Below are 24937 nucleotides of genomic sequence, written 5' to 3'. Positions count from 1 at the left end.
GCCTGGCCTGGGGCCACCAGATTCCCTGGCCTGGGTGGAGGAGGGGAGCCGTGGACTCTGCTGCCTTGGACACTTCCTCCTCCTCCTTGGGCTCCCCTCCCTGTGAAGTGAGAGGTCCATCTTGAGGGACAGCATTATTTTTAGGCCATATGCTCCTGAGTCGCAGCGTGTAGGTTTGTCTGTCCATTCCCAGGGTATACTTGCTAAGGCCTGACGGTATGTCTGGGGTTCACCAAGATGTGTGCTGGACACGAGGTGGTTTACCTGAGGCGGACCTGATGGGCCAACATACTCAAGCAGGCCAGACCGTGTCTGGTAGAGGTGCTCCCCGCTCTTGAGTCCCTGAGAGGAGGAGACTGGAGCGCCAGCAGCCTTGTGTGGCCATGGCTTTCACCTTCTGAGCAGAGGCCTTCAGCTCCTGTAGCTCCTGCTCCTCCCTGGGGCTCCAGCCCCTGCCCGTGCATCTGCTGGCTAAAGTGCCACGTCTGCCTGCACAGGCCTGCTTCCTCAAGGGCACCATCTTGCCCGTAGCCACTCATGGACATGGGCCACTCTGCCTCTTCCTCCATGGTCTGGGACTCCAGACCCTGACATGAGGGCATGGGATGGCAGGAGCACACTGGGGTCAGCAGAGTCTGGCACATGCTGTGCTGCAGTGTCTTGAGACCTTCATTTGCTGGTGAAGTGCTTCCCCAGGCCCTGGAGTCCACAGCCCTGCTGCTCTGCCTGCAGACCTCCACTCCGGGAAGCCCTCCACACATCTAGGTTGGTTCCTGAGAATCCTGAGGGGATCTGGCCTCTCAGTGTTCTGCCTGAGAAGGTCCATTTTGCATCAGCTGTGATCACTTCAGTTCCTAGGGGGGCATCTTCCATGTGGTGATGCCTGCCAGGCATGCTGTCAGTCATGTTAGGGCCTGACATGGGCAGTGTCCATCTCTGCAACAGTCTACTGAACCCAGAGGGTTCAGTCCCCTTTGAGCCTGGAGCCCTCAGGAAGGGTCAGCCTCTTCCCATGACAGCCTGTGGGATATCCTGGGGCCTAGTGTCAGGTCTGCCCAGGAGAGTACTTGGTTACTGGCATCCTGTCCACCACCGTCCTGGCCCCTCCACACTGCATTACCAGCTCCTCGCTGTGTGCAGCATGAAACCGGAGTCAATAGATTGTCCAGTGAGAGAGTGACGAAGGACCAGGTCCTGTGGCAATGTTAGTTTTCTGTGACTCCAGGGAACTTGCCCAAATACTGTTTTCTGAATTTGAAGGCGTGTTTAGGGATTTCTCAAATGGCTCTAAAGGCCATGGGTGACTGCACTGGCCACAAACCTGGCCCTGTGGACATGAGGACACCAGGGTGGTGCTCCATCCTCTCAGCAGTCCTGGAGGTATGGGTGTCTTTCAGCTGACGCTGCAGAAGAGCAGGCATCAAGAGAATCCATGAGTCACAGAGACCTCAGGTTAGAGCACCATACTGGAAATGCAGGGCATCCATCCAGAGCTTGTGTGTGTGCATGTGCACGCATGTGTGTTCACGCCAGTGCACACGCGTGTGCAGACATGTGTGCCTGTGTAGGGAGTGTGGGAGGCATGCTCATGCACACACCTATGTCGTGCTCACTCCTAAAGTTGGGGCGAGCAGGATTGCGAAACTCCTCTGCAGGTGATGCGGACAGACTGACCATCAGAGGAACTGATCTTGGGCCAGTGGGCTTTAGGGACTGAGAAGACTCAAAAGAAGCACTATTTCCTTGAAACACAGGCTGACTCTTCCTTCTGAAGGTGGGAAAGAGGATGCTGGATGAAGTCCCTGAGAGCAGGTGGACGTGCTTACTGTGGGGTCTCCAGCGCCGCCTGGCTGCCCAGGATTCCCAGGCTGGAGAGGAGCAGCCCAGGGAGTGCCTGCCCAAAACAGCTGCAGCTTCCAACAAATGCAGCTGTTAAGCTTCAGGAGTGAAGCTGTGTATTGGAAATGTTTTGCCTCCCAGCCTTAGCACTGGGCTTATTTCCTGGGAGAGCTCTCAATGGAAGGCTCGCTCCTCAGGGTTCCATCTCGGAGTCCTTGAAGGACCATTGTTTGCTAAGGTAGATGGACATCGTGCCTACACCTCCAGGGGCTACGCAGGCCTACTGGGACAGGCGTGGCGATTCATCAGAGGGAATTGGGCTTTCATGGTTGTTGAAGGGCACAGACTCTGGGGAGTGACAGCATTGGTGGTGGACAGTGCAGTGAGTGATTGGGCCAGAGGATGAGTCGGGCATCCTCAGAAGATAGCTTGGAAAAGGTGGCCTCACTCTCCTGGCCTGAGAGGAGTGACATTTTTCCCTGTTGTGGCAGTGATAGCAGGAGGTGGTGATTTCCTGAGACTGTTTAGAGCAGCGCTGTGGAACAGGCTTCACCATCTCATCAGGCTGCACCTGGAGGCCAGTGCCTCTTCTTCCTGCTTGGCAAGGCTGCCCAGGAAAACCTTAGGAGGAACTGTTTGCAGAGGGGAGCCAACTGCGTCCTTCTTTGATTTGGTAATCACTCCTTGGATTGCAGAGGCTGGATGGAGTCTCTTTGTAGATCTCAGTCACGCTCTGGGTCTTACCTTGCACATCAGAGGACCTTTGTGCCTTTCCATCTCCAGGCACCCCAGCACAGTGGGGACAGTGCCCGGCTTCCCATCCAGGGAAATTGGCCATGAGCTTCAGCATCCTGCTTTCCCTTCCTGTAGCGTCCCTTTAATCCCTAGGAAAGGTGACCTTGAGCTGGTTTCCATCTTCAGACTCAGACTGGGGAGAAAAACCAATCACCTGCCTGGTTGACTGTGGACAGACATGGGCAGCTGCAGAGTGGCTGCAGTGGCGCTGTGGGTGGGGGTCTCCTCCCACAAGTTAGCTCCATGCAGTTTTGTGTGTGGCTGTGGGGAGATGCTGCTGGCCAGGCAGGAGCAGCTCTGGAGTGATGAGTGGAGCAGGGATCAGAGGCACCTCACCTCCAGTAGGCCATCTGAACCTGCCCCAGCGTGCTCTCTGATTGAGGCTAACTGAACTTGGTCCTGATGATAATTGTGGGCTTTTTCTTTCTTTTTTTAATGCCATCTATAAGCCTTCCTGTAGCTACACACAAACCCTACAGGAGTTGGTTCCCTCTGGGGTATGGTGACAGGTGAGCTGCCTTTGGAAGTCGTGTGAGTGGAGGGCCTGGCCTTTCTCCACTTATGGTCTGGGCCTGCCTGCACCCATGTGGCTGTGGCAGGTCTAAGTCCCCACGGTATGTGCAGGTGCCGACAGAGGAATACTGAAAGGTGTGGCTGAGTGTGCCATAGATGGCGTGCTGGTCCTGGAAGCGCAGAGGAGGAGGAGGCTGCCACCAGGAGCACAGACCCCGTGGAGTGATGAGACAGGTGTGTCTTGGTAGTGGAATGAGAAGGATGTCTCCGGGGGAGAGGCCAGGGTGCAGTGCTGTGTGCAGCCTGCCTGTGCAGAGCCGAGACGCAGTGGGCACCTGGCTTCTCTGCCCTGCTCCACTGCTGCAGACCCCATGACCTTCCTGGCTAGGTGTTCACTGCTTATTCTCTACCTTGGCCATCTGTGAGGCGAGGGCAGCTCCTCTTTCTTCAGTGAATTGGCGAAGGTGGGCATTTGAAGGTGCAGCTTTTCAGGATGGGCATCACGCCCACTTGCTCTGCCCAGGCCCCTGCCCTCTCTGGCTCCTCCTGCTCTTTACTATACTTCACACTTGGCAGGGAGTGGGCCCCTTGGATTCTCTCTGGGCGTGGACAGACCTCTTGCTTCATATTCTTGTCCACAGCTTGGACCCCTCTGCACAGTCTGACAGGCCTCGCAGCCAGGTAGGCGGTGTCACTGATAGGACCCCTTGGCTGCAGTGGGGCTATGGGGAGGTTGGTGGGGGCTGGCTCCTCACAGCCTTCCTCTGCAGACAGTGGTCCTCCTGTTTGGTGTCTGGACGTGGGAGTCTGACCTGCCTGGCTTCCAGCTGGGTACCTCTCTAGTGGGGACTCTTGCAGCTGAGCCTCAGTCTTGTTTGGGAAGTGACAGGTGTGCCACGTGGGTGCCCCCGAGGCTGTGCCTGGTGCCCGTGCTGGCACTGTGAGTGCAAGTTGCTCTTCTTGTCACCACATGGGCCTGCAACCCCCAGAATCCTGGGCCCTGAGAGCCCAGGGGACAGCTGGAGGACCCTGCTTGCGGATGACCTCCTGTCCCAGATCATGCTGTCATGCAGAGGTTGTAGTTCACGCTAGGTGCATTTGGTGTGTGTCTGGGGCTGCACGAACGTGCTAGGCTGGGTCCTGCCCTACTCCTTACCTGTGGGTAGGGGCCAGGCTCACTGCGGGAAGCCTTCAGACTCTGCCTGTCCCCACTGGCCCACCCGCCTCGTCCTTTCTGCTGCTGGCCTGTGATTGTCTCCACAGTGCTGGCTTTTCCTGCGGCATAGCCCAGAACTTGCTGTGTTACTGGTGGCCGTTCAGGCCTGGTCCTCATGGTGGCAGGCAGTTAGGGTTGCTGTGACTTTGTGCCTCAGGAACAACTGTCTCCTTAGTGCTGCCTGATGGCCTGCCATGGGTCGCTCTCCTGCTGGGGGGCTTCTGTCGGGGGCCTTGTGGGCTGTCCCAAGTCTGGGCAGCGTAGCCGTGGTCCCTTCAGTGTCACTTGCAGCATCCGAGTCATAGTGAGCCAGTCTCTTTTGCCAGAGCCTGAGGGCCTGGCCTGGTGTAGTGACCCTGCGTAGTGACATGGTACTGGCCTTGCCACTCTAGCCTTGGCCCTCCACTGTTTCAAGATCTAAGCTGAAGGTCTCACCTCCCAGGTTCACTCTGAGGATCAAGCAGCAGACCTGGAAAGTCGGCATGGTTCCTGGCATGAGCCTGGTGGCAGCTGCGTGACTGCTTGGCCTTGCACCTAGGGATAGGTAAACAGCAGACGCATGTAGAGGGACAGTCATCATCATCTAGAGGACCAGTGGACACAGTGTCACATCTGCTATCCCAACAACTCAGGAGTCTAAGGCAGCAGGATCCCAAGTTTGAGGACAATGTGAAAAAACTAAAATAAAAAATTTGAATAATATTTCACAACATTAGAGCCCTCATTTATTGCTTTTTAAGTATGATTTATGGTACTACAGGTTAAGAGATACACACAAAAATATTTACAGACACACACAAAAATATTTACAGATAAAATAACAGGATTTCTGGGTCCACAGATGGCAAGACAGCCTTAAGCTAATGGGGCTGGAGCATGCTGCAGGGCGTGGGTCACACCACCACGTGGCTTGCTTGGAACTTCTCCACTGGGGTGTCTCTATTGGCCAGCCCTCCCAGAACCACATCTGTGGTGAGGCCCAGGAGGAGTGCCACCAGCCCACAGTGGTGTGGAAGGAGAGTGAGCTGTGGGTGGCCACCCGGTGGGCAGAGGGCAGCAGGGCTGTGGTGGGAACGCGGTTATCCTGATCCCAGGGCTGCCCTTAGCTCCCAAGTGAGTGGTGGACTCTGAAAGCAGGTCAGCTGGGGTTGGCAGACCCGAGGCATGCACAGGCAGGAGGCGGTGCACCTCCTGGGCATGTTAGTGGGGGAGGGGCCAGCTACCCGCCCTTCCCCTAGGAAGGCTTTCTCCTTGGATTGAGGCTAAGGACGAACCCCAGGTCCGAGGCCTGCCTCTCTTGGCTGGTCTCTCTGCGGCATGGAGGGACGAATTTCAGGAAGTCTGGTGCTTTTCCTGATTCTTAGCTGTGCCTCTTAATAGTTCTCCTCTGCAGTTGGGGTCAGCCCAGGTACCCGCTGGTGTGCAGGAGCGTGTAAGGGCACCTATGGGTGTCCCTGCAGAGCGTTGGAAGGCCCTGGCAACACTGATTCTGTCATCTGGACTTGGTGGTTGGGGATGAGCTGTGGATTTGGTATGTGTGTTTGCACATGTGTGTAGTCCATACCACTGTCTGCACATACTCCTGGCATTGGCATCCGCCAAGGCTGGCTGGCATCTTGGTGAGGGTTGTGGCTCATTGAACTCTTGGCGGGCTGTGAAAAGGCCTGTGTCCCCTCGTTGGTAACTCCTTTGGGCTCAGGTGGAGGTGGACCGTGCTGTGGCTACTCGTGGGGAGGTGGCTGTGAGGGTGTGCGTGTCTGCAGAGATGGCGCCCTCCCATGGCCGCTGGTTTTGGCGGGAGCTGCAGGGTGTGCAGTGTGCCCAGAACCCTGCTGCCTGGCCGTGCTGCTCGGAGCCTCCAAGTTTCTAACCAAGGATGAAGTCACCAAGCACAGCCACCCGCAATGTCCATGCTTTAGGCTGAGACTGGTTGCTGCCCATTTTCAAAAACAGGAGCTCGCTGATCAGCCCAGTGCCTTGGGGCCTGTTGTGGAGTCCCCTGCAGCCACTCGGCGACAGCTTCACAGCGGGCAACTCCCAGGACTGGGTGGCAGCAGCATACGCTGATTGCTCGCGTCTTTGTGAGAGTCTGGAGTTCGAAGGTTCTGACCTCTACCATTGGTCTGCATGCGTGGCCAGTGCAGCGTGATTGTCCATCCAGTTCTGCCTCCCGTCTCCCCGCAGTCCTGCCTTAGCCGTCTTGCCAAGGCCACGTCAAGGCAGGCCTTCACGGCGCTCCTGGAGGTTTGTTCTACTTGCAGGCTGTCTGCATTGTTAACTGAGGCCCCACTGGGATCTGGGGTGGGTGTTGGTGTCTGGGCTTGTTTGTGGTCCTGAGCTAGAGAAGGGCCTTATTCGAGGACCCTGGGGGTCATCCTTTCTCTCCAGTATGTGCCCCGAAGTGTCAGAGGAGCCCAAGTCATGATGGGTGGAAGCCTCTTTCTTCCTGGCCCTTTGTCCCCAGCCTCTCTGCTCTGGAAGTCCCTTTTTTCTCTCAGAATGGCCATCCTGAGCCTCAGTCTTCCACACCTGGGCCAGTGCCCTCAGCCCCAGCAGGGACCACATATGCCACAGAGTTGGTCAGAGTTGTCTGGCCTGCTCTGGACACTGGGTCGACGGAGAGCTCTGGTGTCAGTGGTGCTCCTCAGCCCCTCCCACAGGTGCTGTTCTTAGTCCCTCGTCCCCTGTGGGTGCTGGTCTCATTTGGGTTTCCTCTCAACTCGTTCTGGGTTCATGTGGCTTTTGGAGGGATGGGGTACCAGGGATTGAACTCAGGGGCACTTGACCACTGAGCCGCATCCCCAACCCTATTTTGTATTTTATTAGAGACAGGGTCTCACTGAGTTGCTTAGCTCCTTGCTTTTGCTGAGGCTGGCTTTGAACCCGTGATCTCTTGTCTCAGCCTCCCGAGCCACTGGGGTTTCAGGTGTGCACCACCACACCCAGCTAGTTGTGACACTTTTGCTGATGTTTCCACCAGACTTGTTTAAGCAGGGAGTGTGAACTCACATGGTCAGATACTCACAGTTCCTGAGTTTTCCATCGCCTCTTGGCTAGAAGAGCCCTCCCCACGTGGAGGTCAGATGGTAGTGAGTGTTCATGTGTCCTTGCGGGCTTAGCTGGCTTGCCCTTCATCCTCCTGAATTTGTTTGGCATTTGGAGTGGAGATCACCATTGTCCCCCTTCTGTGCTGGTCCAGGAACAACTGCTATTTGAAGGCTTTGAGCGGCCATCCTCGTGCTGAGCTGGGGGGATGGCGGTGGGGGTGGGACCAGCTCCTCTTGAGGCTGAGGACTGGCTCTTTCCAGACCTTCTCCCCTGTGGTGCTTAGGACGCCTCACTTGTCTTCCCTGCCCTGTGACAGAAAGCATCTCTGCTGGTGGCCTGCACTTCAGTACTGGGCTCTTCCCACAGGTCCAGTGCTGGAGGGCCCAGGTCTGGTCCAGACTCCTGGACACACCTCTGGCTTTGTTTGCACTGGAGTGTGAGCTCTGGGAGCTGGGACTGCCCACCTCCCTGTTGTGGGGGTCACATGGGCCAGCTCTCTGAGGATGTTAAGTGTCTTCTTGAGGGCGGTTCCAAAGCCAGGGGATGTCACTGTGCACCCAAGTGCTCAGAGCTGAAAGATGAGCCGTCATTTTACCTCCAGGGAGAATCAGTGGCAGCCTGTCCTGCGCTGATACTAGGGTTCCTGTGCCTCTCTGAGCAATTGACAGGGGCCAGCACCCCGGCTTACTGGCACTGGCGTCTGGTCCTGATGCTCGTGTGGGTGTGCTATGGGGCACAGGCTCTGGGGTGTGGAGGACAGTCCCTGACACCCACATTCTGTTCTCTGATGCATGGTGTCTTCATATTGCAGACTCCTGAGCTCCGCTGTCTCTGTGACTGCTCTGGGCCCATCGCAGGCAGGACCTGTGCTCCCGCTTCTGTCTCCACTCTTCTGGTGCAGGAGTGTAGACCCTGCTGAGCGGGTTCTTGGGCCAGAGCCACGGAAGCTGCCATACCTGGTTTCCAGGTGGAGCTTGTTTCAGGGGCTAGAGGCTCAAAGCCCCGTGGTCCATGCTTCTGCCCCCAGGACAGATGGGGCTCTTGCCTGGGGCAGGCTTGGCTGTATTGCTGCGGACCTGAGGCTCAGCCTTGGTGTCCTCTTCTGTCAGGCAGAATGAGAAGACACCCCACTGTCATGTGTTCACTTCCTCCTGCCTTCAGTGAGCCCAGCTGGCCTGTGCCCGAAAGTGCTGGACGGCTGGCCCAGGCAGGGGGCTGCAGGAGTGTGGCTGAGCCTCACTGGAGCTGTGGACTTGTGCTCCTAGGCGTGGAACTTGGTGTTTCAGAATTCCTTGGTCCAGAGGATTGTCTGCCATCAGCTCCTGATGGGAGCTCCAGCAGGCATGTGACCACTGCCTCCCGGACCCACAGCCTTCACCTGAGAGGTCACACCACTGCCTTGCCAATGAGCTGTGTTTTGGAGCCTTCGGAACTAGGGTGTGGCAGCCCATTGAGGCGTGTGTGGGCACAGTCACCACCATGGCCTCCACAGAAGAGTGAGTGGCACTCGCTGGGCCAAGGCCATTGGCAAGAGCTGCTGACCTGCTTCACAGAGCAAGAGAAGACAAGCCGCACCTCCACCCGCGTCACACCCTCTGCTCGGGGAGCCCGATGGCGCTCAGTGAGAACAAGCAGGCCTCAGCCTTGTGTGCCTTGCTCCCCTGTGTTCTGTCACAGGCCTCAGGAAGGCTGGATCTGCTCTGCAGGGCAGGGAGCCTCCAGAGGGCAGACACTTGCTATGGGCAGGCCAGCAGCCCTGGCTGGCAGAGGGCCTGCCACAGGATGCAGCTGGGGGTTGTTGGCAGGGTGACCTCCAGGGCAGCGAATCACTGGGTGGTACAGGAGCCACTGCCTTCCCTTGGATTCTCCTGGCTCCTCCCACAGAGCAGCAGGACCCCATGTGGACAGACCCCTGGGGTCTCACCTGGGCCTGGGCCTGGGCTGGATCTGCATCGCAGTGAATCAGATCATGTACTGAGATGAAGGAAGTTGAGAGAAGAGCTCAGTTTTCCTTTCCCTTCATTAATAAAAATCGAGTCTCCTCTGGCTTCTGTATTGTCTGTAGCCCAGGAGGAAGTCCTTGCTGCTGCTCCCTAGAGCCTTAGTTTTGATCTGGCAGCAGTTAACACCTCATACTGATGCCTCCTGAGTCCTTTCTCCCTTTATCTTCTGGATTTATTTGGTGATCATGTAGGAGGGCAACACCCCATTTTTGTATGCCGTACTCTGCTTGCATGCCTTGTCCTGCTGGGGACACTGGGTGCAGAGCCCAGCCGCATGTCTCCTGAGACCTACAGCACTCAGCTGGCCACACCCCTCTTCCTGAGCAGGTGGAGGACCCTGTCTTGGAGTCACATATTCAGGTGAGCAGGTTTGGGTGAGAACTAGGGTCAGTGCCAGCTGAAGGTCTCAATCTAGGTGCTGAAGCAGTTGCCCTCCATGTGTGTCCCTTGTGACGAAGTGTTCACCTGTCTGGGTCACTGCCAGCCTCTGCCACTCAGGCCATGCTGTGACTGTGTGGCGTGGCCTGGACTTGCAAGTCCTGACCTCCCTGTTGACAGCCTTGAGTCATGCTGGCCCTGGGCCTGGTGGTGTGGACACAGGCGTGGAGGCCTTTCTTTCCCAAGTGTGGCAAACTGGGGCAAACCAGAACTGAACAGCCCAGATCCAGTGTGTGGGGACCCCTCTTGTCAAGCCTGGTGCCTGAGTGACAGCAGCTGCAGGTGATGTGCTCTTGAGTGTGGGCAGAGGGTGGTTGTGGAGGCCAGCCCCTGAGGGCCTGTGGATACAGCCCAGGTGTGTTGGCAGCTCTTCCTTCTCCTCAGGTTCCAAGTTTATTGGGAATGGCATGGTGCTGGGCACCTCTGCGGGGACTGGTCCTGTGACTGATGCTGCACTCACCCACCGTGGGCTGCTGCCTGGTACGGCTGAGGCTGGCACAGCCTTTGCTTTCTGTTCTATGCTGCTGGACTCTCGGTTGCTTGTACTGCCACCAACAGTGAAGTGGCATTGGCCTTCCACCAACAGTGAAGTGGCAGGATTGTGGCTAGTGCAGAGGGCAGGGGAGACAGGGCTTTTCCTGTGCGTGGCATTCCAGGGGCTGCACACAGGGCAGCGAGCCTGAAGGTGGGCAGTGTTGGGCCTGTTAAGGGAGCCCGGTCTCCATCTTCTTACCTCTGCCTTGTGATCCGACCACCACGGCCTTGTGATCCGACAACCACGGCCTTCTGGAGATGTGCTTGTTGGGTTGCTGTGGAAATGCCTGCTGGCGTGAGGTTGGTGATGGCTGTGGCCTCCCAGGTCCACAGAGCTGCAGAATGCTGCAGTGCCCAGAAGATGAAGTGGTCCAGCTGAATTTAGGCACCAGGCAGCCACCCAGGCCAGAGTTGGTGCCCAACCGCCATGTCCACACAGCCAGACAAGAATCTTCTGCTGGCCATGCTGCCTGCAGCTTCTCTGCTCCCCAGCCTCCCTTTCCTTGCCCAGGGGCGAGCTTCCTAACTGCCAGCTCATCTCTGTCCCCAAGGAGCAGGGCTGGCCTCTGGTCTGCAGCAGGCAGGGGCAGTGTGAAGGGGCGGCTGGTGCTCAGGAGATAGGTCATCCTGCCAACTGTGCTTCCTAGTTGGATGGTCTCTGCTGGGGTGTGTGTGTAAACGAACAGTAATGTGGCTGGGAGGTCTGGCCTGGGACTTGTCCTGCCTGGCTGTACTCCTCTGTGCACCACCCCCTGCCTCTGGACAGAGTGTTCTGATGGCCATGACCGCCCTCCAAAGGGGATGGGACCCAGTGGCTGTGACCGCCTGTGTGAAGCTGCCACCTGTTGCTCTGGAAATTCAGCACCAGGTCTGGGAGTGCATGAGTGTGCCTGGGAGAAGCCCCGCTCCTCTGCCTGGGTCTGCTGAGTGGCATGCTTCTGCAGGTATGCCAGGCATTCTCTCTCCTGTGTCCTGCTGCTCTCCTGGCCTGAGGACAGGGAGGGACCTGCCTGCCCAGTGTCAGTGAGTGCTTGAAGTTCAGCAGGAAAGCAATTCCAATGTGGGTGCCTCTCCATGCCAGTCACTGGGGGTAAGCGTGTGTGAAAGGTCCCTTGCTCATCACCCAGCGATGCTGTTGAAAGCAGACTCTGTTTTCCTGGCCCTTCCTGGTGGCTCTGAAGAGCTGCATCCTTCCAGCTCTGGATTGGTGCTAGTACTGAGAACATCTCACAGCCATGGTGAATGCATGTGTTGGAGCAGCCCACAGAGACCTGGAGCATGCAGAACACGCGTGATTGCTGGTGGTGACTCCAGGGTATGCGCACCCTCGCTGTGCTCCTTTCTTTCTTACAATGGTGAGGTGCACGGACTGTAACATTTGCCACTAGGCTCTCTGAGGGCTGCTGCAGCTTGCACAGCCAAAGCCTATGGCCCCATCACTTTCCATAGGTGGGGCGGGCCCTGTGCCTTCACTTCCTTCCTGAGACACTATTCACCATTTTGCTTCCTCCTCCTGTCCTTGCTGGTCAGCTGCCGCTTGTCCTCCTGCCTCTCCTGGGGCCTACGGGGAAGGCCAGGTTTCCCTGACTGCCCACGAATGGTGCAGTTTGTGTTCATCTTAGCACCAGCGTTCTCTTCCAAGTGGCTGTGCACCAGGAGAAAGTGTCCCCCGGTGGAGTGCAGGCCTGCCCAGGAGACCCTAGTTCCTTGCCCCAGCCGCTCTTGGAGCAGCAGCCTATCTCAAGTAGCTGGTAGAGAGCACACTGCTAGCTTGGCTTGGCTTCCAGGGCCTTGGGACCCTGAGTCTGAAACCAGAGCCTACTTGTCCCTTCCTGGCAGGGGCCTCTGGGTGCTGGGGGACCAGGCACTGTCTCCCCCTCAGTGACAAGCAAGGCTTGGGCCTTCCTATCTCTGGCTTTGTCTCTGCATCTGAAAAATGAGGACAGAGAACCTGTAGTTTCCCTGGATAAGCATTATTGAAGCAGGTTTGTTTGGCTATAGCCAGGTTCAGAGGGCAAAGCTTTCACTGTAATCATTCAATCCCCCTGCACCTGGAGTTCAGGGAGTTTCAGAACTTTATACCCAGCATGTAAGGGGAGGGGCTCAGAAGTTCACAGTCTGCAGAAGTTCACATAAAAGCAGCTTTTCTTTCATTGTTCTAGGCAAGTTAACCCTTCAAGGACAACATCTGAGAAGGGGAGAGCTGCTTCTTCCCTTTCCTTCATCTCCCTGCCAGCTGTTACCATGGAGCCCAGTTGGTAACTTCTCTTAGATATGTAGACATCTCTGTGAAGCCCAGCTCAAGGCCAGTGGCCTCGTTAAAGGATCTTTTTTTTTTTTTTTTAATCACACTTTTCACTTGCAAACACACTCTGCGACCTATACTGGATAAATGTTTGTGAAAATCTAGTCAAGGGGCGGTTAGCTCATGGAGTGCTAATCTCTTCCAGGCCAGTGGCCAAGTAATAGAGCAACAGGAAAATAGGAAGTTACCTACATTGAGCTCTTTTGTAGAGACTCTTTTGCTGATAGTCCTAAAATCAATTATGGTAAAGGTTTGTGGAGAAGCTTAGTCAAGATTTTCCATGGAGGAAGGGGTGCCACTACAGGAGAAACTGCTTGTGTAGCAGCGTCAGGAAGCAGCTCAGGATGGCCACCTGCAGTAGCAGCAGGCATGGTGTGTGCAGCTGTCCCGTCCCCATGTCCCATGCCTGGTGTCTTTACAGAGGCAGGTGCTGTGGGCTGAGGAGAAGGTGTTGGTTTCCAGCACTGGCTCCTCTGGGCTTGGGCAGCACATTGTCCTCACAGCCTGCTAAGTGTCCGCCCCATACACTGTTGATGGGTGTGGCCTCCCCAGACCCCAATTGTTGCTCTGCTCACCCCAGGTATTTGTGCCACACGTGAGGGTGGCATGCTGGGATGTCCTGCTGTGCCCAGCAAAACTGCTGTTTCAGGACTCACCTGCAGAAGGCTATTCTTCATCCTGGGCTATCCTTCATCCAGTGTGTGAGTTGAACTTTACTTTCAGTGACGCCATTGCCAACCTTGAATCTGCTCCTTTAAACAGCCCCTTGTGAGAGGCAGAGCTGCACCTCAATGTCTGGAGGGTGCTCATCCATTGGTGCAGTGGGTGGTTAGGGCTGGGCAGGCCACAGGAGCGAGTGTGGACAAGGTCAGCACTTCTCCACCTTGAGGCTGCTGGAGTAAGGTTGGGGAGGAACTGCCGCCTTGTGCTGGTTTCAGAGAGCTGGACCTGATGGCTCCTTCCTTGTACCTAGAGTAACTGTGACTTATGGTTCAGGCCAGGCTGTTTTTGAAAGCAGAAGAGGGTGTCCTGATGGTCCATGGGGATGGTAGTTACCACAGCTAGGTCTTGGCTCATCCCTGTGAACAAAACTGGAGGACACAACTCCTCTTACCAATGTATACAGATGCAGTGCCACCTGTATACTTGTGGCCAAAGCTGAGGATGGTCGGCTTCCGAGTGGGTGGCTCTGGTCCTCGCCACATGGGGGTGTGTGTGTGTCATGCCGCAGAGGTGCCCCTGGGAGTGTGTTCTGCCATTCCAGTGCTGTGCAGGTCCATTGCCCAGCATGCTTTTCTGGGAGGGGGCTGGCATACTTTCTTGCTTTGCCTCAAAGAGAGTGCCATTAGCCTGTGTGGTATTCCCGTGCAGGGCAGGTAGAAGGCAGCAGTCAGACAGGGGGCTTAGGGCACTGTCCTGAGGAGCAGGGGAGCTTGGGAGCAGCCAGCTGACATGCTGGGGGCGTGGGGTTAGTGGGAGGAGGGGCTGGTGTCCCCGGGGCATTTCCTCTAGAGGAGGGTTCCTGAGGGTATTGGGGTTTGTAGCAGGTGGTGGCATCCCAGGGCCATGGGATTCCCAAAGTGGGGGTCCTGAGGGCAGCCTCTGAACCTGCTGTGGGTTCTGAACCTTTGGCCTGCAAGCATGTCCTTGACAGCTGATGATCTTCCTAGGTCTCAAGGGAGATGGCCTAGTGCTGTCGTCCCTGTGTGCGTGTAGGCCCAGGCCCAGGCAAGATGTGCTTGTGGACAGGGCCTGAGCATGTGGCCATCTGTCCTGCTGCCATCTGCATTGCCTCCTGTTGCACCTGGAGCACCCCCACCTTGTCCTCCCACCCTGGGACAGCACCCTTGCACTGTCTCAGGTCCCTGGGGCAGACCACATCTTCCCTGGTCCAGGCCACTGCAATGCCGAGTGGTTGCTGCTGACCTGTGGGCTGTGGCTCAGTGCTCCCGCGGGGCTGTTTTTCTCTGCCACTGTGCAAGCTTATGTTCTGTCTGGGCTGGAAATGGCATTTTCTCTTCCTCCTCCTGACCAGGAGGCAAAAGGGGTCTTTGTGCTTCTTATGTGTGGAGGTGGGCGGAAAGCGAGGAGTTGCTTCCCAAGCAGGGGACCTGCCTCCTTGTGGGCAGAGCATGTGCGGCTTCCCCCTCTAGGACTTTGTGTCAGCTGACCTCATGTTTCTAGCGTCCCCTTAATGTCCACAGCATTTTTGTCTCCTGAGGAGGTGTCGTGGGAGGCTGTTGCGCTCTCCATGACTAGGCTGGGCCAGGGTGTACATGGCCTCCCCACGCTCAGCCAGCCTCCTGAGCACACGTCACAAGGGTCCTCGCGGGGACCGGCACCCTGCTGCCAGAGAGCTGCCGGGTTCCAGGAGAGGAAAGGCGCAGAACATGCGCTGTGTGGCGTGTGGCCAGGACCGGCCCCCAGTGGCCTGTGTTCCTTGGTGGTGACGTGTAGCCTGTTTTTGTTGGAGGTGATGCCTGGCTCATGTTCCTTGGAGAGGACGTGTGACAGGTGTTGTGGGTGACAAGTGGCTCTGGCGCTGTCTGAAGCAGTGCTGTCTCCTTAAGGAGCAGGAAGGCCCTGCACACCTTTCCCCGAGGTGCCCCTGGAAGACCCTGCTTCTCCCATACTCACCTCATGGCCTGTGGGAGGGACAAGAAGCCCTGTTTGGTGCTGCTGAGGCCCTTTGCTTCTCTAGGTCAAGTGCCAGACGCCAAAGCCAAGCTGGGGGAAGTTCTTCAAGTTCTGAGTCATGACCCAGTTTTAAGCAGAGCCAAAAACCAATTTTGGAGGTTGGTGTCAGTATTCAAACAAACAAACAAAAGTTCCAGAGCACATCACATTTGTAAAAGCCTTGGGAACTTATGCCGTGCAATTGGGTCATGTGACTGTGTCTGTGTCAGACTCGCCTTCCACTGTGGGTTTTGGCAAAATGTCCGGAAGCTGTTGGGTCTCGCGCATGGCTGGGAGGGGACCGGTGCTCATGTCTGACCAGTGAGGGTGGCCCTAAGCCCCCTTTCCCATCATGGGCAGTTGCTGTCTGTCCCTCTCTTGGACCCTGAGGTACTCCTGTGGTGGTGACGGCACAGTGTGAGCACCTCTGGTCTTCCTATGCCTAGGCGAGGGACATGGCTCAGGGACAAAGTGTCCCTGGGTTCAATCCTTAGCGCCTGCTCCCTCCCCGAGGCTTCCTGCCAGGGCAGAAGAGCCCCCGGAACCTCAGGAGGCCCATTCCCCTGTGTTGGAGAAGGAACCCACCTGGGCTGCTTCCTACCAGAGGCGGGCCCTGGGCACTTGGGTTTCCTTTTGAGTCAACAGCTTCATCTGAGGACACAGTCTGAGCTCCAGGCCTCCCAATCCTGCTTGCTTTCAGACTCTAGCTGGGATCTCTGCTGTGGGGATCCTTTGTCAAACTTAAGGGAGCTCAGTCTGGCGGAACTGATAAGGGTGGCTGGTGCCCATCCCTCTGAGACCTGCAGAGGCACCACATGGGACTGTCCTCCAGGTGGCTCCAGAGTGGTTTCTCCACCACCGATTGTTTGGGGAGATTAACAGGCTCCTCTGTCAGAGAGCTGCTGGGAACTCTGAGGCCAAGAGTGCACCCTGTCCTGCTGCCGTGGACGCTCTGTGCTTTTGAGTCCTTGGTTTTGTTTTGTTTGGCGCTAAGGATTGAACCCAGGGACACTTTGTCCCTGAGCCGTGTCCCCAGTTACGCTGTCCTGTTGAAATGAGGTGGATTGCCCAGTGTGTGGAACAGCAACTTCAGTCATGCACACTGTCCTCCATGTGGGACCTCCATGTCCACCAGTGCCTCGGGTTTCCTGGAGGGATGGCTGGGGACAGAGGGGAGCTTTGCCCAGGTTTCCTGGTCCTCGTTTGGGTCCTGCTTTGCGTCTCCATGGTCTAGAGACGCTGAGGACCAAAGGCCAGTCAAGTTCCAGGAGGGCCCCGCTCTTCTCAGGGGACAAGGTTGCTTTGAAGACCACACCCAGCACTGGGAGGCGTGGGGGCAAGTATGACCTCAGGGTGCCACACTGCCTAGTGCCAGGCAGGCTGCATGTGGTGAGGGTCAAGGGGGCAGGTGTGTGTCCATGGAGGAGACCCGAGTCCACCTGCCACCTGTGGATAGGCTGACTTCTTCTCAAGGATTTCTCATTCTGCCTCCTGTGTCTGCATCTCCTTTTGTGGGCGGAGCCATTCTTGGACTTGGGAAGGCCAGGTGGGATCACAGGCAGGACTGACAGGAGCTTCTGACCTCACTCAACCCGCCACAGTCCTGCTCCTCTGGCCTTGCCACACCGTCTGTGGGAGGAGCACCCACCTGCTGGGGCTCAGCCTGGTGCTGCTGGGGCCCTGGCTCCAGCCTCCTCAGCCACCTGCACTTGGTCCATTCCCTGTTCAGACAGCAGCTGCTGGTGGTCTGGAGTCTTGGGAGGGCTGGGAGGAGGGCAAAGCCGTGAAGCCACAGCAGGTAGGCCAGGCATGTTTAGCTGCGTTTGTCACTGAGCAGCATCCAAGCTGCCAGCCGCAGGTGGTGCCAGTTATGCAGGAGGAGGAGATGGCCCTCGGGCCATAGAGGCCACTCGTGGGTGAAGAGGCACCAACTGTGAAAGATTACCAGTATAAGCCGCACTCACCTCCCACCGGGAGGGCTGGGCAGAGGCCCGGGTGCCAGCCCAGTCCTAGTTTGGGGTCAGGTGGTGCCCTGAGGCCTGGCTGGAGCAGGTTCCTCCTGCACCATGTGTGCGTATGCAGCCTCTGCTTGTCCCAGCAATGGCCTCCTGTGTCCTGCTCATGCCCCTCCTGCTGCATCTGGCCATACCTGGGCACCTCTGGTTCTCTGGCCCATCTGCAGTGTAGAATCTGAAGCCTGGGCCCTGTCCCTGGCCCTCCTCCTTCCTGGCAGCCAACCTGCTCCTCTGCCTTGGTCTTGGCCCAGCTGGCCTCCTCCCTGTACCATGTGCCACCTGGCTGCCTGGTGACTCCCCCATGCCCTCTGGCTTGTTCCCACCCTGCAGGCAAAGTGACGTTTCTGGATCACAACCTCAGACTGCCTAGCTGTGACCCGACTGCCTGCCTGCCTCTGCCTATGCACCCAGCCGCGCCTGTGCCCTGTTCTGCCTCCCACAGGGCCCGCCTGCAGAAGCTGATGTGGCCACACCATGCCCCTAGACAGGCAGTCAGTGGTCACTTCCCCTTAGCCTGGCTCTTCAGGAGGGAGAGGGAGCTCCCACGTAGAGGCTGTTGGCTCCAGCTCAGCGACACCTAGGGCCTCAGCTCTCCTCTGTGAAGTGAGGCTGTGGTAGTGATGCCGGAAGAGGAGGCTTAGGGTGCTCTTGGATAGGCCTCTGTGTGTGTGTGTGTGTGTGTGTGTGTGTGTGTGTGTGTGTGCAGCAGCCCCGTGGGGTCACTCCTCCTCCTTCTACAGGGCTGATGGGAATGGTTCTGACTGCCAGGCAGGATCAGACAGTCCTTGGGGAACGCTCCCTTAGAAATGTAGTCTTAGGTTTTTTTTTCTTTTGTACCAGAGGATACCCAGTGGCTCTTAACCACTGAGCCACATCCCCAGCCCTTTTATTTTTATTATGAGACAAGGTCTTGCTAAGTTGCTTAGGGCTTTGTCAAGTTGCTGAGGCTATCCTTGAACTTGTAGGCTTCCTGCTTTAGCCTCCTGAGTCACTGCAATTACACATGTATGCCAACGTGCCAAGCTATTCTTGGGTTTTTGTGACATGTTCAGAATCTGTATCCTGTGACTTGGCTTCACTTGAGCACTGGCATCATCCCATTCTGACTTAAGAGGGGCCTAGCTTCAGCTTATCACCAGCTGTGCAACCTGGACAGATTGCCTGACCTCTCTGGTTTCACAAATTCTCACTACAAGACCAGAACTGTGCTACGCTGGGTCTGTCAGAAGGGAGGCTCCCACGTGGGGGAGAAGAAAATGTTTACTGTTTGAGGAAACAGAGATGGTTGAAGTAAAAATGTTGATTTGGAGATTGCCACAGATAATGACTTAATTCTAGAGTGACAGGGCAGTGTTGACTTTAGATTTTATTCCATACAAGGTTAGGTGGTTTGATCCAGTAGCCAATGTTAGAGGAGGACTGATGCGGGGGAGGGGGGCATTTTAGCCACAAAATGCTACAAGCAACCACAAAATAAAAATGAGCACTTGATTACAAGTTTGTAGGGGACCCTGGCAGCGTTACACCTGGCAGATTGAGTGTTGCAAAGCCCACAGGGACCAGTGTTCACTGCTGAGGGTGTTGGCTCCTGCGTGTTTGCCTACAGTGTTGCAAAATCATTGCCAGGAGTCAGTTTCAAGCTTATAACCAAATAATCTCAATGGTATTCTTTTCCGGAATCTTTGCAGCAAGGAAAAAAAATTTCAGTTGTAACACAGACACATTTTAACATGTTTGTTACTACCTGGGAAGACCACCTAACTACTAGGCACCTGGGGACTGAAAGGCTGTGTGCAGAAGGGGACACCCCACCCTGTGTGCTCCACCCGCCTTCCCAGGGCTGTGCAGTGAGAGGCTTTATGCTTTGCTCAGCTTTGGAAGCCAGGGAAGGACAGGCTACCTGAGGTGGGGGGCTGCAGTCAGCTTCCCTTCAGTCACTGCACCCCTCAAGCAGGAAGCAGGTTATCAGCAGGGAAGTCACACGTGGAGTTGGAGTCTGCTGGCCCAGACCCCAGGAATTACCCTTCTTGCTGATCTCCCTGTATACCATGAAAAGCCAGCAGTCTGTGCTGGCCCATGGTGCCCGAAGCAGGGCAGGAGTGGCTGGGCCGCAGGGACGGGTCCTGCCACACAGCATCCTCTGTGTGGACAGCAGGGGCTCAGGGGCTTCTGCCTGGGTCGTGTGAGACTCTTCTCCCTTGGTGCACAGAAGTCAGGTTGAAGAGTAATGTGGTCATGGAGCTCTCCCTTGGCGTGACTCAGTGCTGACCAGTGAGAGCATGTTGTTGGCCTAGATGAGTGGGATAAGTCTGCTGGAACTGAGTCCTGCTCAGCCTTCACACTTGGTGTTTAACCTCAGCTCTACTCCATAGTTGTCCCCAGATAGGCCCAGGCCCTTGCTCCATAGCCACAACCCAGCCAGCCCCAGGTTTCTGCTACATGGTTGTCCCCAGCAAGCCCCAGGTCCCTACTCCATGACCATGGCCCAGCCGACCCCAGGGCCCTGCTCCATGGCTGTCCCCTGGCAAGCCCCAGGGCTCTGCTCCCTGGTAATGGCCTGGCCAGCCCTAGGCCCCTACTCCATGGCCATGGCCATGCTCCGTGGCTGTCCCCTGGCCAGAACCAGACTCCTGCTCCATGGCCTGGCCAGCCTCAGGCCCCTGCTACATGGCTGTCCCCAGCCAGTCCCAGACCCCTGCCCCATGGCCATGGCCCAGCCAGCCCCAGACCCTTGCCCCATGGCCATGGCCCAGCCAGCCCCAGACCCCTGCCCTATGGCCATCCCCAGCCAGCCCCAGACCCCTGCCCCATGGCCATGGCCCAGCCAGCCCCAGCCAGCCCCAGACCCCTGCCCCATGGCCATCCCCAGCAAGCTACAAGACCCTGCTACATGGTCATCCGCAGCATGCCCTAAGCCCCTACTCCGTGGCCATCCCCCAGCCAGGCCTAGGCTTTTGTCCGTGGCCATGCCCTGGCCAACCCCAGGCCCATGCTCCATGGCCATCCCCAGAAAGCCAGGCCTCTGCTTTATGGCCATGCCCCAGCCAACCCTAGCCCCCTGCTCTATGGCCATGCCCAGACAGCCCCAGGCCCCTGCCCCATGGCTGTCCCCTGGCCAGCCCTAGGACCTTTCTCAGGCGTCAGTGGGGTTAACATGGGTCGTGTGACTGCTGGAAGGGTTCCAGGCCCCTCAGGGAGGTGCCCACAAATTACTGGGATGTCTGAGCCACCTTCGCCTCGTGGCCGTGACCACTGTGTAACCCTCTGCCTGTCCAATGCACCCTCAGAGTTGTCCTGTGGGGTGTGACCAGGTGCGGGCCTCCCTGGCCTTGGGCCATCCGCAGGCTGTCAGAAGGGCCCTTGGAGCTCTCCTTGCTGACTGCTGTGACCTGGGGTCTGCGGGTGTCACATGGGGAACGGACGGCTGGAGGCATGCTCACTTGGTGTCTTTGTTCCCTTAGGAGGACTGGAATGAAATCGACCCCATTAAAAAGAAAGACCTTCACCACAGCAATGGCGAGGAGAAAGCACAGAGCGCGGAGACCCTCCCTCCAGGTACTGTGCCAGGCCAGGCTGAGGGCTGGGCTTCGTCGCTGGGGTGGGGAGTGGAGCTCCTGAGCCAGCTGGACCCTGCCCAGAGCTCTGCTTTCCTACTCCGGCCGGGCCACTGGCAGGGACCCCAGCAGGGCCACAGCAGCTAGTTTCATTGGAAGTTTACTAGGGGTGACTGAAATTTCCTGAAAGAAAGTGGAATGAAGTAGAAAATGCGACGGTGTGTGTCAATTCGTGGAAGTTTAGAAAGTAGGCTTTTTAGAGTATTTTTAGTGTGCCCACACGGGGGTGCGGTACAGAGCTCCTGTGTGCTTGAGCCCCATGCACACACACTTCCCTGTGTGCTGGCCAGGCTGGAGTGGGCGTCTGTGCCACCATGATCTGCGTGAACCTCTCTTGGCCTCCGCCTGCCATTGGGCCTTCTGTGGGTTTGACCTGCCTAGTGGCATGCCACCATCTCTGTGATCTTGAAGACCAGGCTCACTGCCTGAGAGTCCCCTGTGCTTTGCCTGTTCCTCCTCCCTGGAGCCCAGCTCTGCTGCTCTCTCCCCAGTTCTGCCTTTCCCAGGGCGTCACAGCCGGGGTTGCACAGGCTGCAGGGGCTTCTTGCACTGGTGCTGTGTGTGAGGTCCCTCCGTGCCTCTCCTAGCTCAGTGCCCCTTTCAGCAGTAGATAACACCCCCTTGTCAGGATGGACCACAGCTTGTCCACTGGCAGGCTGAGGACTCCTGGTGGCAGTTATTAGGAAGCTGCTGTAGATGTCCTGAGACTGGCTGGTTCTGTGCAGCATAAGCTTTAGCTCGCTTCAGCCCTGCTGCTCAGACGTGTGGGAGGAACATGTCCTGTCTTGTGAGAAACTGCCAGACTGTCCTCCACGGTGCCTGGGGAAGGACAGCTGTTGCCGTGTGTCAGGGCGTCAGCAGCATTTGCATCAGTGTTCAGGAATCTGGCTCCTAGCAGGTATGCAGTGGTGCTCCCCTGTTCTAAGTCGTGGTTCCCTAATGTCGGACGGTGGGGAGCGCCTTTCCATGTGTATTTATCATCTGTGAATCTTCTTTGGTAAGGTGTTCTTGTCTTGTGCTCACTTTCAAATTGAGTTTTTCATTTTCTTCCTACACTTTAAGAGTGCTTTGTGTATGCTTTCTCCTGTTTTCCGTAACCGTTGGTCTCTCTGTCTGTGGCTTACCTTCTCACCCTGTGATGGTCTTTCCCAGAGCACAGTTTGGGGGAGTCTCTCTCTACCAGATTCCCTCTGCACCTCATCCAGGACCTTTGGCTGCGTTTGCCTGTGCATTGCCTGCTGCCTGCTCAGTAAAGCTCAGGTGCTGTCTGTTCTCTTGCTAGCACCACACTGTCTTGGTCACGGTGACTTTAGTCCTCTTTTTGATCTGTGTTTTTTGCTGTTCCATGTGAACTTTTAAACCCGTATGTTGATATTCACAAAATAACTTGCTGAGATCTTGATTGAGGCTGCATTGAACTATAGGTGAAGTTGGGAAAAACAGACATCTAACAATATTGTATCTTTAAATCCGTGAGCATGGGGTACTTCTCCATTTATTTAGTTCTGTCTTACCTCATAGTTTTATAGTTTTCTTCTTACATATTTTATTAGACTTAAGCCTAAGTATTTGATTTCTTGAGGTGCTAATATAAATGGCATTGTGTGTTTAATTTCAATGTCTGCTTGTTCATTGCTGATATAAAGTGATGAACTTTGGCTTTTCACTTAGTGTCTCACAATCTTGGTGTGATCACTTACACGAGGTTTTTTGATTCAGACTTTCTGCATAGACAACCATGTCATCTGTTGGCAAAGACAGTTTTATTTCTTCCTTCTCAGTCTTTACACCCTGTATTTTTCCTGCCTTATTGACTAGGACTGCAGTACCATGCTGAAAAGGAGCGGTCAGAGCAGACACACCCTCGTTCATGCACTTGCCGTCCAGGAAAAGCTGGCAGCTGTGGGTTGGCTGTAGGTGTTCTTTATCAAGCTGGGGAAGTTCCTTCTCCATTCTTAGTTTGCCCAGAGTTTCTGTCATGAATGATGTTGGGTTTTGTCGAATGCTTTTTTTTTTTTTTTGTATCTGCTGTTATGATCATGGGATTGTATTTTTAGCTATTTGATATGGTGGATTACATTAATGCATTTCATTTGTCCAGCCAACCTTGCATGACTAGGGTAAATTCCATTAGATTGTGGTACACAGTTGTTTCCATACATTGTTGGGTTTGATTCAGTAGAATTTTATGAAAGATTTTTGCTTATGTTTGTGAAAGATGTTATTCTGTAGTTTTCTTGTAATGTCTTCCTCTGCTTTTGGTATTAGAGACATTTTGGCCTCATGGGATGAGTTGGGGCATATTCTCTTCTGCTTCCATCTTTTGAAGATCACTGTAGCAAATTGCTAGAATTTCTTCATTGAATGTTTTGTGGAATACACCAGTGAAAACGTCTGGTGCTGTTCTGGAAAGTCGTTGAGGATGGGTCCAATCTCTGTAACAGACACAGGCCTCTTCAGATTGCCTGTTTCTTATCCGAATTGTGATAGTTTGTCTTTCAGAGATTGGTCAGTTTCATGTAGGTTATCAGATTTGTGGGCAGTAAATTATTTGGACTATTCCTTTCATTGTCTGTGGGACCTGTGCTGATGTCCCTCTTCCATTTCTGATGTGTACCATTGCGTCTTCTGTCTTTTTCCCTTAGTTTGGCCAGATTTTTGATTCATTGATTTTTTTCTCTTGTCAATTTCCTCAGATCGCTTGAATTGATTTCTGTACTAATTCTTATTATTTCTTTTCTTCTGCTTATCTTGGACTTAAACTTCATCTTCTTGTTCCAGTTTTTGAAGGTGAAATCTTGGGTTTTGACTATTTCTTTTCTAATACAGGAGTCAATGCTGTCGTTTTTGCCAACGTTTCTTTCATTGCACCCAAAAAATATGGATAAGTGGAATTTTCATTTTCATTTGAAAACGTCTTTAAATTTTTTCTCAATTTTCTTCAATGTACATGTTATTTATGTATGTATTGTTTAATCTCATTAGTGTTTGGGAATTTTCCAACTGTCTTTTTGCTGTTGATTCCTAGTTTAGTTTCTCTGTGATCTGAGACCTGACATTTGGTAGTTTCTGTCCTCAACTTGTTAAGGTGAGTTCCATGTCCCAGAGCATCTCCTGTTGTGGAGAAGTTTGCATGTGAGCCTGAGGAGTGTGCTCTTTGGTGTTGCATGAAGTAGGCTGGGGGTTTCAGCTGTATCCTGCTAGTGTTGCTGTTGTTCCCAGCTGCTGGGCCTGCCATGTGTGCTGGAGGTTATTCAGGTTCCCAGTGATCACGTGAACTCTTCCCCACTGCTTCCAGGTTGTGGGTGTTGGCTCACATCTGAAGCTCTGTTGCTGGGACCGCTGTGTCCTGGAGTATTGGCCCCTTTGTTATAGGACATCTCTCTTTGTCCCTGACCTCTCCTGGCTCTAAAGTCTGCGTGCCATTGCAGTGGTGCACACCCTCTTCATTGGTGACGTGGCAGATTCTGCTCCCTCTTGGTATTCTCCATCTCAGGTGTCTTTGTATTTAAAGTGGGTTTCTCTTCATGTCAGTTAGGCTTGGTGGAAACCCCAGCAAGCCGCCTCTGGTCGGTTTCTCCTGAGGCAGCATATTAAGGGCAATGCTGTAGCACACGTCACAGTGGCTCCTCCTTCCCCTGCCAGAGCACAAGGGCTTCTGCTCCCACTCTTACTATCAGGAACTACGAGGGTTTCTGTACCGCAGTCTGGCTGGGCACAAATCATGAGCCACTCAAGCAGGAACAAACTTTATTTCCGAACTCCCCCGAACACCACCCATTCAGGCCTTCCAGGAACACCACACCAACCAGAACTCCCTCCACCAGAACTTCACCAACCAACGGGAACTCCCCAGGAATCCCCGCGAGAACTCCAAAGTAGCGGGCGCCCGAGGCGGACAGCAGGGGTTTATATACAACAGAATACACAGCTTAACTTAA

The 24937-nt window shown here is 55.3% G+C and overlaps 1 protein-coding gene across 1 annotated transcript in view; it reads left to right on the top strand.

Moving 5' to 3' along the window:
• Nucleotides 1-24937, top strand: part of Galnt2 (polypeptide N-acetylgalactosaminyltransferase 2) — a 95025-nt gene that overhangs the window by 20594 nt on the left and 49494 nt on the right. Inside the window, exon 2 of the mRNA XM_026412592.2 lies at nt 20844-20937. Within this exon, the coding sequence (XP_026268377.1) occupies nt 20844-20937 (94 nt within the window). The remainder of the gene's footprint in view (nt 1-20843; nt 20938-24937) is intronic.

The sequence above is a fragment of the Urocitellus parryii genome, chromosome 9 (genome assembly GCF_045843805.1).
Source record: "Urocitellus parryii isolate mUroPar1 chromosome 9, mUroPar1.hap1, whole genome shotgun sequence".
Taxonomy (NCBI): domain Eukaryota; kingdom Metazoa; phylum Chordata; class Mammalia; order Rodentia; family Sciuridae; genus Urocitellus; species Urocitellus parryii.
The sequence above is the reverse complement of the archived record's forward strand: the minus strand, read 5'-3'. Positions and strand labels throughout refer to the sequence as shown.